We start from the raw sequence: 13,695 nt of genomic DNA on the forward strand, positions 1-13,695 counted from the left end.
AGGAGGAAGAAAATGGAAACGACAATCAATCTGATGCTAAAAGATCCTTCATGTAAGTATTCTGTAATTACAACAGCGCTGCTGCACTGAAAGACAAAACTGTTGTCATTAACTTACATCCATTGATGTATTCTTTCCCACAAGACACCACTGTATGTCATACGTCTTCCCGTCTGCATATATAAAAAAACATTAAATATCTAGTTAAGAGCTTTTATTCTCTTTTACCAATCTTTCACAAAAACCTACAAATTCAGCCATACTGGCCTATTTATATGTTCACATGAAAACAGCCATATCAATCTTTGTGCATCATCAATATTCATCAAATAAATTATTATTTTTATCCTGCTAAACTAAGCATCGCACTGTTCACAGTAAAAAGGAACTCATTTTATATCGTTTAGACCAGAGGTCTTCAACAGGGGGTCGGGGTCGGAAAATATTTGGTTGATTAGACAATTTTTTTTTGCCCCATTTCTTTCCCACAAATGTAAATGTCTTTAAATACACATTAACATGAATCCAACATGTTGTAGGAATGGATGGATGGAGGCAGAAGATGTTCTCTTTCAGTCATAAATGCACACATTCAGACACACAGACTCTCTCCAGGTTCACTCACAGACTAGTCTGGACCTGTCACTCAAAGAGAAGGCCCACCCTCTCGCTGCTGAGCCAATCACGAGGCCGTATGTTACATGCTGGCTCTGTCAGGTTCCCTGTGATTGGCCGAGAGCCTATTCGGTCCCCAGCTAACTAAGATCCCAGACAGGAGGACGCACGCTACAATGTTATTTTGTAAAAAATAAAAAATGTGCAATCATTTTTGCAAGATATTCCTGGCTAAAAAAACTGTATTATGTATGTAGTATTTAATGCACAATAACAAGATATGTTTATACATGGCACTAGGCCCAGTTTAATATAAAACACAATTTTATACAATATATATAGTAGGGGGTCCCTGCTCCATCTCTCTATCAGTTTGGGGGTCCTTGGCCTGAAAAACGTTGAAGACCCTGGTTTAGACAATACATCAGAAAGATGCTCTTTTCCTTTTCTACAGTCAAGTCTATTTTACATTAACACCATCAGTCTGCAGCTCATCGCACGCTGTAATACATTTAATTAATACATAATCAAATAAACTTTTCTCCTCAGTATATATCTAGTTTAAAATGAACTGATCGTTTTTAGGCGTTATTTCCTGGAGGGCACGTCTGTTTCCTCGTTCAGTTGTCAACATAATGCATGATGTTAAAAATATAAAATGTCCTCATGTTTGGTGCAGAACTTGTTTATAATGAAGCTAAACAAATAGGAGATTGTGAGCCTGATGTGATTTTCAGGAGTTCTATTCAATTCTGTTTGCAGGAGAAATCAAACAGAGCTGGAGACGAACACACACCTGGAATCGAAGGATTAAATGATGTGTTAACTAACGTGTCCTCCAGAATCTCAGGACGGGATTTCCTTCCTTCCCTTCCTTCACTGAAAACTTGAGGTAGAAAAGACAAAACAGACGGAAGTTGTTGAAGTTTCAGTGGGAACGCGAGAGAACAAAACCTTCAGGTCGGTGTTTTGGAGAAGTTTATCAAACATCTTCATTCAGACTGATCAACGAAGAAGACTCTACAGAACAATTGTTTTATTCTTTTGTTTTTGTGAAGTGCTGCATACTGTTCCTCCTCCACCTCACGTCCTGGTGCTCCACATTTGGACCACATGGTAAAGAAGAAGTACAAAAAATAGATCCACAATAGAAATAAGTCCGTGACAGATGAAGTGAGTCACACAGAGACAAGGAAGTATCCTGGTCAGATTAGTAAGTGGAGAATGTGTGGATGCTGTCTGGTATCTGAATATCTAGAATCCACAGGGCAGTTTTGTTGTGGTATGGTTCTTCAAAGTTTTTTTGGTCTCTTTGTGTCTTTCTGTGGTTGTTTTGTGTCTCTTTGTAGTTGATTTATGTTTTTTTCAAAACTGCAAACACAGAAAGTATTTGTATCATAAATGTTGTTTTACTGACCTCTACTGGATGAACGTTTCGTCAACAGCAGTGATTTCAGAGCGTTCCCTTCAACATGAACTGTTACTACCTGGGGCAGCTGTGGCGTAGTGGAGAGCAAGGTAGTTCTCCAATCAGAGGGCCGGTGGTTCGATACCCGGCTTCGGCAGTCGATGTGTCCTTGGGCAAGACACTTAACCCCAAGTTGCTCCTGAAGGCTTGCCATCGGTGTGGACTGGATGAATGAATGTTAGTTAGAGTCTGATGGTGGCACCTTGATGGTAGCCTGTCATCAGTGTGTGAATGGGTGAATGATATGTAACATACTACTGACTGTAAGTCGCTCTGGAGAAAAGCCTCTGCTAAATGACTGTAATGTAATGTAATGTACCTGGAAGTCAAGCAGAACAAACAGCATTAATGGAGCTGCTTCAGATGATGAAACACTATTGATTATATAAAAACATGAAGGCACTAATATTTTAGATTTAATAAAGACATGAAGGCACTAATCAATTTTTATATTGGAGCAAGAATAGAAGTGTAATAGTATTTTTTTTTCTTTCTGTATAAATGTGTACTTTTTAGTAACAAAAGTCTAGCTTATTGTTTATTTCATAAATCATATTTATTTAATTCTGTGTTGATTTTTTGGTATCTAATTGAAAATATTTTGGGGTTGATGGCAGTGAAATTAATGGATTTGTTCATAAGGGTTTGAGAAGGTTTTGTTTTTGTCTTTACTAGTGTTGCAATGTGGAAAGTTTTCATGGAAAATTAAATGGAAACACAGTGGTTATTTTTTTGGACTGTAATTCATATGCAGATAAAAACAAACCCTTTATCATGTTCAGACATCATCCACTCATTTGCCAAATAAATCTGTAATTTTTCATCAAATACATACAGTGTGAAACTTGTCGTGTGGTGAATTAGCTAGCTAGCAACTTAACCAACGGGGGAAATTTAAGCCGACAACGTGGGCCGTGAGCAAACTTATGTTTTAAACCTATTGATAGAATAAATGTTTTTCGATAAAGAACGATTAGAAATAGATGAATTAGCTCCAGCTCAACCAAGCTACATCCCACATGGTAACAGCTGGTTAACAACAACTAGCAGAAGGTGTTAAATTACAAACTATGTACTTTTTTTTAGGTGTCTGTCTATCTGGTGGTAGTGTTGGCTGCACATGTGATGGAGAACGTCTCTGTATGCAGACGATGTCATTCTGTTGAATTCCTATTTAATGGGATGCAGCTTTTTATGTGCATTTCACCCCGAATAATTTAATTAGCAGATCAAACTTTTGAATCATTTTGTGAAACATCTCTATTTGTACAAGATGGCCGACTTTTCATCAGGTCAACATCTTAATGTGTCCCGTTCTTTGGTTTCTGACCAAACATCTGCAGAACTAATCACATCCCATCAGCCTCAGCTGGACTTTACTTTATAAAGAGGTTCAGAATATAAACTGTTCTTCAGTAAGGAGTCTCCTCTCAGGTGTTAGAACATCATGAGCACATCTGGTTCTGTGCTTTAGATCATAGTTAAAGATTACCAAGACTGGACAGTAGATGGAGTCAGAGGATAACTGCTCTCCGTCTCCTCAGTTACCCTCTTCATCAATCTTTACTGCACGAAGAAAGGAAAGCATCTGTTTCTCTTTGTTACTACTTTACTGTTGTTCTGGTTTGTGTATAAACCTCCTCTGCATGTTTACAGGTCTGTTACTGTACAATTAAAATCATATGTAGGCAAAAATAGAGATGTAACCCCTCTGTATGTGCTGATAAAGCCTGGTACCAGTGACACAACCTTTATTATGAGAGGACGAAATAGAAGAACACAAACAAGAAGAACAAGAACGACAACAAAACAACACAAATAAAAAGAAAAACACGATCTAGAAGAAGAAGAAGAAAAAAATGAGCAATAACAACAAAAAGAATAAGAAAAAGAACAACAACAGGAAGCACACTTGATATTTAGAGATAACTGGTCAGACCAGTCGGGTGTTGTCGTCACATCCGCTTTGAATTCATATGCAAAACATAACATGACAGCGACGGAGTCAATGAAACATCAGGATGACCTGGACCAAGTGTGTGGTGTTTGTGGTGGTCCTGAGCTTTCTGCAGAGTCGTGCAAAAGGAGGTGAGTGTGTCTTTTATGCCTGTTTTAAATGGAATATGATCAGACATGTTTAATCCTGGTGCATTGTGCTGTCATGGTAACTTATTAACCAGAGAAATGAGGCACACGAGGACACGAGAAGAAAGAGAAAGAGAGTAGAATGAAATCTACTTTATTGTCTAAAAGGAGACATTTTCTTCAGACATGACCTGACATCTTAAAACAGAAAATAGGCATTAGACTCTTAACACAGATGTTTCAAAAACTTTTATAAACATGATAGTAAAATTTTAAAAACAAACTCAGCAGCACATTGTTTGTGCTTGAGACGACAGGTGACAGGTAGAACAGGTAGGACAGGTAGAGTGCTAGAAGGAACATTACTTTCAGTTAGATTAAATTTTCAAACGATTGTTTTATGTGTTTTATGTGAAATATTCTGAATGCCTTCATCATTTAAATATATATTTAATAGAGTTCAGATACAGCATTAGTTTTACTCAGATTAGGTTTTTAAAACAAATACCACAAGCTCATACTAATGACTATTTTTTTATTTTGCATTAAATTAGGTGAAATGTAATATCTCAAAAAGATACAAACTTTGAAGTTAATCTTGAATGTCAAAGATACAGAATAAATCTTGAATTAGCCATCTTTCATTGAGTAACAGATATAGAGAACTACCTGTAGGAACAATGTCTTTAGTAAAATAAATCTGCTGTGAATAGGAAATGAGTGGAAGGATTTTTGTCATCTTTAACTGGAATCCTGCAAAAATCTGGTCTGGACACATTCTCACATTCTCTCTCACACACACACACACACACACACACACACACACACACACACACACACACACACACACACACACACACACACACACACACACACACACAGTAGTGAAACCTCAGTCACACTATTTTTTCACATAGTAGTTAATCAAAGCCTGTATCTGTCTACAGCGTGTTTTTAAATCTTGCTGACAGAAAATAGAAGAACACAGATCCTTTAAATTACTTTCATTAGAAGCACCATAACCTGAATCTGACAGACATGCCATTCAGTGCTTTTTATTTTATTACCTGCCGTTTCTTTTTCTGAATCAAACAAACATCGACTTTCCATAGTTCAGGTCAATAAATGCAAAGATCTGCATGCCAGATCTGTGTCTGGTTCTACCTCAGTTTAAACTCTAGACTTTGGGGGATGTTTGGGGGCTGTACCATAACAAAAATGTTTTCGGATTGGGACATCTCTGCAGCTCCACAATATTTAATATAAGTACTGCGAAATGAAAGTTGCTGAAGGCCATATTTAGATTTCTATAAAATGATGATAAAACAGCCATTTAAAAAGAAGAAACAAACGTGACTTGATGAGTTTTAAACTGCCATCACTTTCTGTAAAAATCACAGATCAAAAGAGCGTCTTTGTCAAAACTTTTTTTCAAAAAAGTTACAGACAATTTTGAGGACTTGCTTGTGTTACTTTTATGTTTGATTTCATGTACATTGTTTTGAGCTCAAATAATGTTAGTTATTTGATTAGTGTTAGTAATGTTAGGGTTGAATTAGTTTGGTTCCTGAATATAAATAAAAATGGTTAAAAACATTTATAATCAGACCTTTAAAGACAGCTCACTTGGATTCTTCTGTCATTCTCCCTGAACTGAACTTGGACTGACGTCTCTTCACCTGATGTGTTACAGATGCTGAGGTGTCCTGTGTTTTCATGCAGAGCTGCATTTTACCGTGCAGCTTTAAAGCTGGCGAAGATTTAGTCCTCCACTGGCACTTTCAGGTTGAAGGAGACATTCCTGTTCACTCCTACTTCTATAACAAAGACCAGTTAGACAAACAAAACAAGGACTTCAAAGGCAGGACGTCACTGTTCAACGACCAGATCTCCAGAGGAAACGCCTCTCTCCTGCTGAGGGGGGTAAAGGTTCAGGACCAGGGCAAATACATGTGCTACATCAGCTCCAATACTCCCCCCGAGTCATTCATTAACCTAAAAGTGGACGGTATGAAAATGAGACACTTCACCACAATTTAATGTTTATTTCCCCACATTTCCAGTTAAAAAGCTATTAAAAAAAAAAATCTTACTCGTCCTCACAGCTCCGGTCCATAAAGTCGACATTCAGCAGGTAGAAAACAGGATCACCTGCAGCTCAGATGGGATCTACCCTGAACCTGAGCTCACCTGGTCCACCAGACCTCCGTCCAACGTGACCCTGCAGAGCAACACCTCAGTCCAGCAGAATGAACAGCAGCTCTACAGCATCAGTAGTTCTCTGAGAGTTTCTGATCTGGACTACAGCTGCACCGTCAGCACTCCTAGAAACAACAGGAGAGCCACGTGGTTTAAACCAAGTAAGTGTTTTCTAAGAAGAAGAAGATTCTGAGAAAGAAATACCAGATATTTTATCTCCTCTTTTCATTTGTGTGTTTTCAGCTTCCATCACTGGCTCAGACACTGAAACAACAATCCCCTGTACGTCCTCAAACACTCCTCTAACAGACCTCATCTGGAGGTTCAACCACAGTCAGATCATCCTGAAGCAGACCGGGACCGACAACACTGTCTCAGAGGAGTGGAGGCAGCAGGTGAAGAGTGTTTCTGAGTACGGCAGCCTCACGCTAAAGGAGTTAACTTCAAATCAAGAGGGGATTTACACCTGTGAGCTCAGTAACGCTGAGGAGACATACGTAACCAACACCTTTCTGAGGATAGAGGAAAGTCCAGTAAAGGAGGCAAGAGGTGGGAACTTTATATTATCATCATCTGTTATCATCTGTGATATCTGGTTTAAAACACCCCCATGTAAAAAGCTTATAGAGGGTAAGATCAATATGTTTGGTACGGTTTAGACCCTTTCTGTAATGAACTGACTTCCTGGGCTCAAACAGTTCCAGCTGCAGACATTCATTTGGAGGACTCTTTATCTTACAATGAATAACAACTAGGGGTTGAAAGAGCATCACCAGTTATTGTTTAGACAATGCAAGGTGATTGTTAGATTATTGCTAGGTGGTTGCTAAGCTATGCAGGTGTTTGTAAGGGGTTGTTAAGGTATGAGGGTGCTTTAAGGTCTCCCTAAAGGGTTGCTAGATGGATACTAAGGTATGTGTGTATTTTTAAGAGTTTCCCTCAGGGGTTGTAAGGTGGTAGCTAAGGTATGTGGGTATCTTTAAGGGTGTCCCAAAGGGTTTGCTAAGGTAAGTGGATGTTTGCAAGGGTGTCTCTAATGGATTGCTGGGTGCATGCACACACTCACACCTGACACACAGACCTGGACTCGGCTTATTCTAGTCGCCGTCCAAGGAGAGGAGAGACAATGTAAAAAAAAAAATAATAATAAAATCGTCAAAATAACTTTTCAATACATTTTGCTACCAAACATTTTGATGATTAGTAGTTATCATTGCACTTGTGTAAGTTTTGTTTGAAGAAAGTTAAATTAACTAATTAAAGTGACTCTTTCTGTTTCAGACAGTCCCAATAATGAAGTAGCAATTGTAGGCGTGGTGATTGGAGCCGTTGTCGTTTTGGCATTCATCGCAGCAGCAACAGTCGGTATATATAAAAGGAGACAGAGGCAGTCAGGAGGAGAGGACTCTACAGCCGGTGACAGATCCAACGGTCCAAACTCTGTGTAAGTATGTCCTCTGTGTTGAATACAACAGCAGCTGCACTGTGGTGAACTCCTCATGAGTTATGAATGTGTCTTTTAATTCACTGCCAGTTTCATTTCCCAACATGCTGTAACTCATTTATTTAATCAATAACATTTTCACGTTTTAAAAGAGTTGAATATTATATATGCGTTTATTGGTAATAACGTGTATTGAATTGGTAAGACAAAGACAAATTCACTCAATGCAACAATAAAAGTTAATAAATCAATTAACCAGTTAAAATCTACCTTAACATTCTCATTACATTTGTCATAAAGATGAGCTAAACAAGTCAACACAGTTGTGGTGATGATATGAGAGATTATTTGGAGTTTCTGCACTGAATTGCATTTCATCTTGTCTACAGACCAATGGAAGAAATGTCAACAAATGGAGGAGGACCAAGTAACAGCGATCCACTCCTTAGAGAGGAGGCCACTACGACCCCATGAAGTGTGACCGAGTTTAAATGAATGTGAACAAGCAGCCAAAGAGATCTGGAGCCAAACGAAGAGACAAACATCTCCACTGGGAAAATGAAGGAAGTGAATGAAGGACACTTTGGACCAAGACTGTGCACTACACTGCCTCCTCACTTAACTTACTATGTGCAGCGTTGCTTCCAGCTGGAGGTCATTTATGGACAAGTGGTTTTACTTTTGGTGTAACAAACTGCATAGTCAGTCGGCTTTCCCTAATATTAATAATGACACAAAGATCCATTGCCAGTAGTATTTATACTGTGTTCTGTGTTTTTATACTGTGTTCTATGTATTTATACTGTGTTCTGTGTATTTATACTGTGTTCTATGTATTTATACTGTGTTCTATATATTTATACTGTGTTCTGTGTTTTTATACTGTGTTCTGTGTTTTTATACTGTGTTCTGTGTTCTGCTCATAAGTGCAGGACCGATTTCTACCGACAAAATGCGTTTGTCTTATTTATTAATTATTAACGTCTGCATGTTGTGAATTCGGATTGTGATGTCATTATTAGATAATCCAGAAGTCAGGGTCTGGGTGCCTCTCAACAGCTTGTTTCCCTGTTTTCTTAATGCACATTGCACAGGAACTTGTTTGAGACTCTTTATGATTCATCATTTTATGTTGTGTAGCTGTGATAAATACCTTTGTAGTAATTTTGGTTTGTGACCTTTGGTTTGTGGTAACTGCCCTCCACATTTGTTGGGTAACTTCTGGGTTGCTGAAAATACTTTTAATAGCAATAAAAATATATATATATTTTCTCCATGTTTTTAGTAACAAAATGTTAGGGTACAAAAATCATAACTCAATAAATAACTAATAACACCATCAAACTTCCTCAGTTGATTACTGATAAATTTGGATCATAAATGTTGTTTTACTGACCTCTACTGGATGAACGTTTCATCACCAGCGGAGAATTTTCAGCTTTCACTTCCACATGAACTGCTACTACCTGGAGGTCAGAGCAGAACAAACAGCATTAATGGAGCTGCTTCATAAAACACTATTGATTAAATAAAGACATGAAGGCACAAATACATTCTTATATTGGAGCAAGAATAGAAGTGAAGTAGTTTTTTTTTCTTTCTGTATAAATGTGTACTTTTTAGTAACAAAAGTCTAGCTCATTGTTTATTTCATAAATCATATTTATTTAATTCTGTGTTGATTTTTTGGTATCTAATTGAAAATATTTTGGGGTTGATGGCAGTGAAATTAATGGATTTGTTCATAAGGGTTTGAGAAGGTTTTGTTTTTGTCCTTACTAGTGTTGCAATGTGGAAAGTTTTCATGGAAAATTTAATGGAAACACAGTGGTTATTTTTTTGGACTGTAATTCATATGCAGATAAAAACAAACCCTTTATCATGTTCAGACATCATCCACTCATTTGCCAAATAAATCTGTAATTTTTCATCAAATACATACAGTGTGAAACTTGTCGTGTGGTGAATTAGCTAGCTAGCAACTTAACCAACGGGAGAAATTTAAGCCGACAACGTGGGCCGTGAGCAAACTTATGTTTTAAACCTATTTATAGAATAAATGTTTTTCGATAAAGAACGATTAGAAATAGATGAATTAGCTCCAGCTCAACCAAGCTACATCCCACATGGTAACAGCTGGTTAACAACAACTAGCAGAAGGTGTTAAATTACAAACTATGTACTTTTCTTTAGGTGTCTGTCTATCTGGTGGTAGTGTTGGCTGCACATGTGATGGAGAACGTCTCTGTATGCAGACGATGTCATTCTGTTGAATTCCTATTTAATGGGATGCAGCTTTTTATGTGCATTTCACCCCGAATAAGTTAATTAGCAGATCAAACTTTTGAATCATTTTGTGAAACATCTCTATTTGTAGAAGATGGCCGACTTTTCCTCAGGTCAACATCTTAATGTGTCCCGTTCTTTGGTTTCTGACCAAACATCTGCAGAACTAATCCCATCCCATCAGCCTCAGCTGGACTTTACTTTATAAAGAGGTTCAGAATATAAACTGTTCTTCAGTAAGGAGTCTCCTCTCAGGTGTTAGAACATCATGAGCACATCTGGTTCTGTGCTTTAGATCATAGTTAAAGATTACCAAGACTGGACAGTAGATGGAGTCAGAGGATAACTGCTCTCCGTCTCCTCAGTTACCCTCTTCATCAATCTTTACAGCGTGAAGAAAGGAAAGCATCTGTTTCTCTTTGTTACTACTTTACTGTTGTTCTGGTTTGTGTATAAACCTCCTCTGCATGTTTACAGGTCTGTTACTGTTCAATTAAAATCATATGTGGGCAAAAATAGAGATGTAACCCCTCTGTATGTGCTGATAAAGCCTGGTACCAGTGACACAACCTTTATTATGAGAGGACGAAATAGAAGAACACAAGAAGCACAGCAAGTAGAACAACAACAACAAAAAGAACAAGAAGAACATCAAAAACAATAACAATAACAAGGAAAACAGCAATAACAAGATGGAGAAGAAAAAAATGAATAACTAGAAAAAGAACAACAAGAAGATCAACAACAAAAACAACACCAAGAAGAACAACAATATGGAGAAGAACAAAAAATGAATGACTTTAATAACAAGAAGAAGTCCAACATAACACTAACGAGACGAACAAAATCAAGAAAGAGGAAGACGAAGAATTACAACAAGAAGATCAAGAAGAGCAGGAATAACAAGAAGAACAAGGACCCCTTATTGGCCTTCAGCACCAGCAGCATAAACACTCTATGAGGTTCTGGGTGTATTTTGCTTTTAAAAGGCCATTCATTTAAACAAGTGTATCTGTTCTAATCAAAGCAGTTCTCTGATGATCAGGTGATTAAAGGGGTGAAGGTGATGTTTTGTCAGATGGAAACATTTGATTGGACGAGGTCTTCCTTTCATTTCCAGATGTAGATAAGGTTTTTATCATCTGCTGACTCGACTACTACAACACACTTACAGCTGATAATAAAACATTCAAAGTCCACCATTCATAGGAAACACTGCTGAAGCGACTACATCTCACCGGTCATCGCTGCTGTTCACCTGTGAGTTTTCTGATTGATTATCTGTGATCTGATCGTTGCTTGGCCCTTCTACCGCTTCTTAAATCTTCAGTTATCGTTAAGAAAACTTCCTCTTAAAACTCATTGTTTTATCAGGCTTTTCTTCACTGATTAGATGTAATCGTTTGAATTTTTCATGCGTTGTATTTTATTTAATTGTATCTTTGTTTTTGAGAGTTGAGATACACATTTTAATTAAAGGTTATTATAATTAAATGGATATCAAGGAATTTAAAAGGCTGCTGAATGAAAAGGTGACACACTCTTCAAATGTTCACCAGATTTAGGACTTTGATTCAGGAAGCACACTTCAGATGACTGGTCAGACCAATCAGGTGTTGTCGTAATATCAGCTTTGAATTCATATGCAGAACATAACACGACAGCGACGGAGTCAGTGAAACATCAGGATGACCTGGACCAAGTGTGTGGTGTTTGTGGTGGTCCTGAGCTTTCTGCAGAGTCGTGCAAAAGGAGGTGAGTGTGTCTTTTATGTCTGTTTAGACTGGAATAAGATCAGACATGTTTAATCCTGGTGCATTGTGCTGTCATGGTAACTTATTAACCAGAGAAATGAGGCAGACAAGGACGTATAATAAATTAAGAAAGAGAAAGAGAGTAGAGTGAAGTCAACTTCATTGTCCTAAAGGTGAAATTTGTCTTAAACAGAGTGAATCAAAAACATGAAAATATCTGAAAACAAAAGAGAATTTATATCTGCTGTAAATAGGAAATGAGTACACACACACACACACACACACACACACACACACACACACACACACACACACACACACACACACACACACACACACACACACACAGTAGTGAAACCTGAGTCACACATTTTTTCCACTAGTAGTTAATCAAAGCCTCTAGTACAGCCTGTATCTGTATACTGGTTCATGTTTTTAAATTCTTGATTGATGATTCCCTGGTTACTGAAGAATGTTCCACACTTTAAACTATACTTTTAGTATCACCATAACTGACCAGCAGACCCTTTAAACTATACTTGTAGTATCACCATAACTGACCGTCATGCTACCTACCATGCTCGTACATCCTCAGTGGCGTTAAAACAACCTTGGAGTTGGGACTTTTGAGAAATACTAGAGCGTTTGACCTTCTCAGGCCCCTAAAAATGTGTTAAAAGTTCGAGCTGAACAATTTAGATTTTTTTTTTTACGTGTGATTGTTTTCAGTAATGTTAGAGGGAATGATAATTTAACCATCATTAAAAAAACATTTAAATGATTATGGTGCGTTGTCTTTAAAGACAGCTCACTTGGATTCTTCTGTCATTCTCCCTGAACTGAACTTGGACTGACGTCTCTTCACCTGATGTGTTACAGATGCTGAGGTGTCCTGTGTTTTCATGGAGAGCTGCATTTTACCGTGCAGCTTTAAAGCTGGCGAAGATTTACTCCTCCACTGGATTCAGGTTGAAGGAAACATTCGTGCTCACTCCTACTTCTATAACAAAGACCAGTTAGACAAACAAAACGAGCGCTTCAAAGGCAGGACGTCACTGTTCAACGACCAGATCTCCAGAGGAAACGCCTCTCTCCTGCTGAGGGGGGTAAAGGTTCAGGACCAGGGCAGATACATGTGCTACATCAGCACCAATACTCCCCCCGAGTCATTCATTAACCTAAAAGTGGACGGTATGAAAATGAGACACTTCACCACAATTTAATGTTTATTTCCCCACATTTCCAGTTTAAAAACTATTTCAATTTTTTTCTTACTCGTCCTCACAGCTCCGGTCCATAAAGTCGACATTCAGCAGGTAGAAAACAGGATCACCTGCAGCTCAGAGGGGATCTACCCTGAACCTGAGCTCACCTGGTCCACCAGACCTCCGTCCAACGTGACCCTGCAGAGCAACACCTCAGTCCAGCAGAATGAACAGCAGCTCTACAGCATCAGTAGTTCTCTGAGAGTTTCTGATCTGGACTACAGCTGCACCGTCAGCACTCCTAGAAACAACAGGAGAGCCACGTGGTTTAAACCAAGTAAGTGTTTTCTAAGAAGAAGAAGATTCTGAGAAAGAAATACCAGATATTTTATCTCCTCTTTTCATTTGTGTGTTTTCAGCTTCCATCACTGGCTCAGACACTGAAACAACAATCCCCTGTACGTCCTCAAACACTCCTCTAACAGACCTCATCTGGAGGTTCAACCACAGTCAGATCATCCTGAAGCAGACCGGGACCGACAACACAGAGGAGTGGAGGCAGCAGGTGAAGAGTGTTTCTGAGTACGGCAGCCTCACGCTAAAGGAGTTAACTTCAAATCAAGAGGGGATTTACACCTG

The 13,695-nt window shown here is 38.3% G+C and overlaps 1 protein-coding gene across 1 annotated transcript; it reads left to right on the top strand.

The window, feature by feature from the left end:
* Positions 1-4,104: 4,104 nt before the first annotated feature.
* On the top strand, positions 4,105-7,815 carry LOC129116216 (CD276 antigen-like). The gene is made up of 5 exons (XM_054627217.1): positions 4,105-4,171; positions 5,862-6,176; positions 6,274-6,528; positions 6,611-6,916; positions 7,649-7,815. The coding sequence occupies exons 1-5, from the start codon at positions 4,105-4,107 to the stop codon at positions 7,813-7,815; spliced, it is 1,110 nt and encodes a 369-aa protein (XP_054483192.1).
* Positions 7,816-13,695: the final 5,880 nt, after the last annotated feature.

Source organism: Anoplopoma fimbria, unplaced genomic scaffold (assembly GCF_027596085.1).
Source record: "Anoplopoma fimbria isolate UVic2021 breed Golden Eagle Sablefish unplaced genomic scaffold, Afim_UVic_2022 Un_contig_7968_pilon_pilon, whole genome shotgun sequence".
Taxonomy (NCBI): Eukaryota; Metazoa; Chordata; class Actinopteri; order Perciformes; family Anoplopomatidae; genus Anoplopoma; species Anoplopoma fimbria.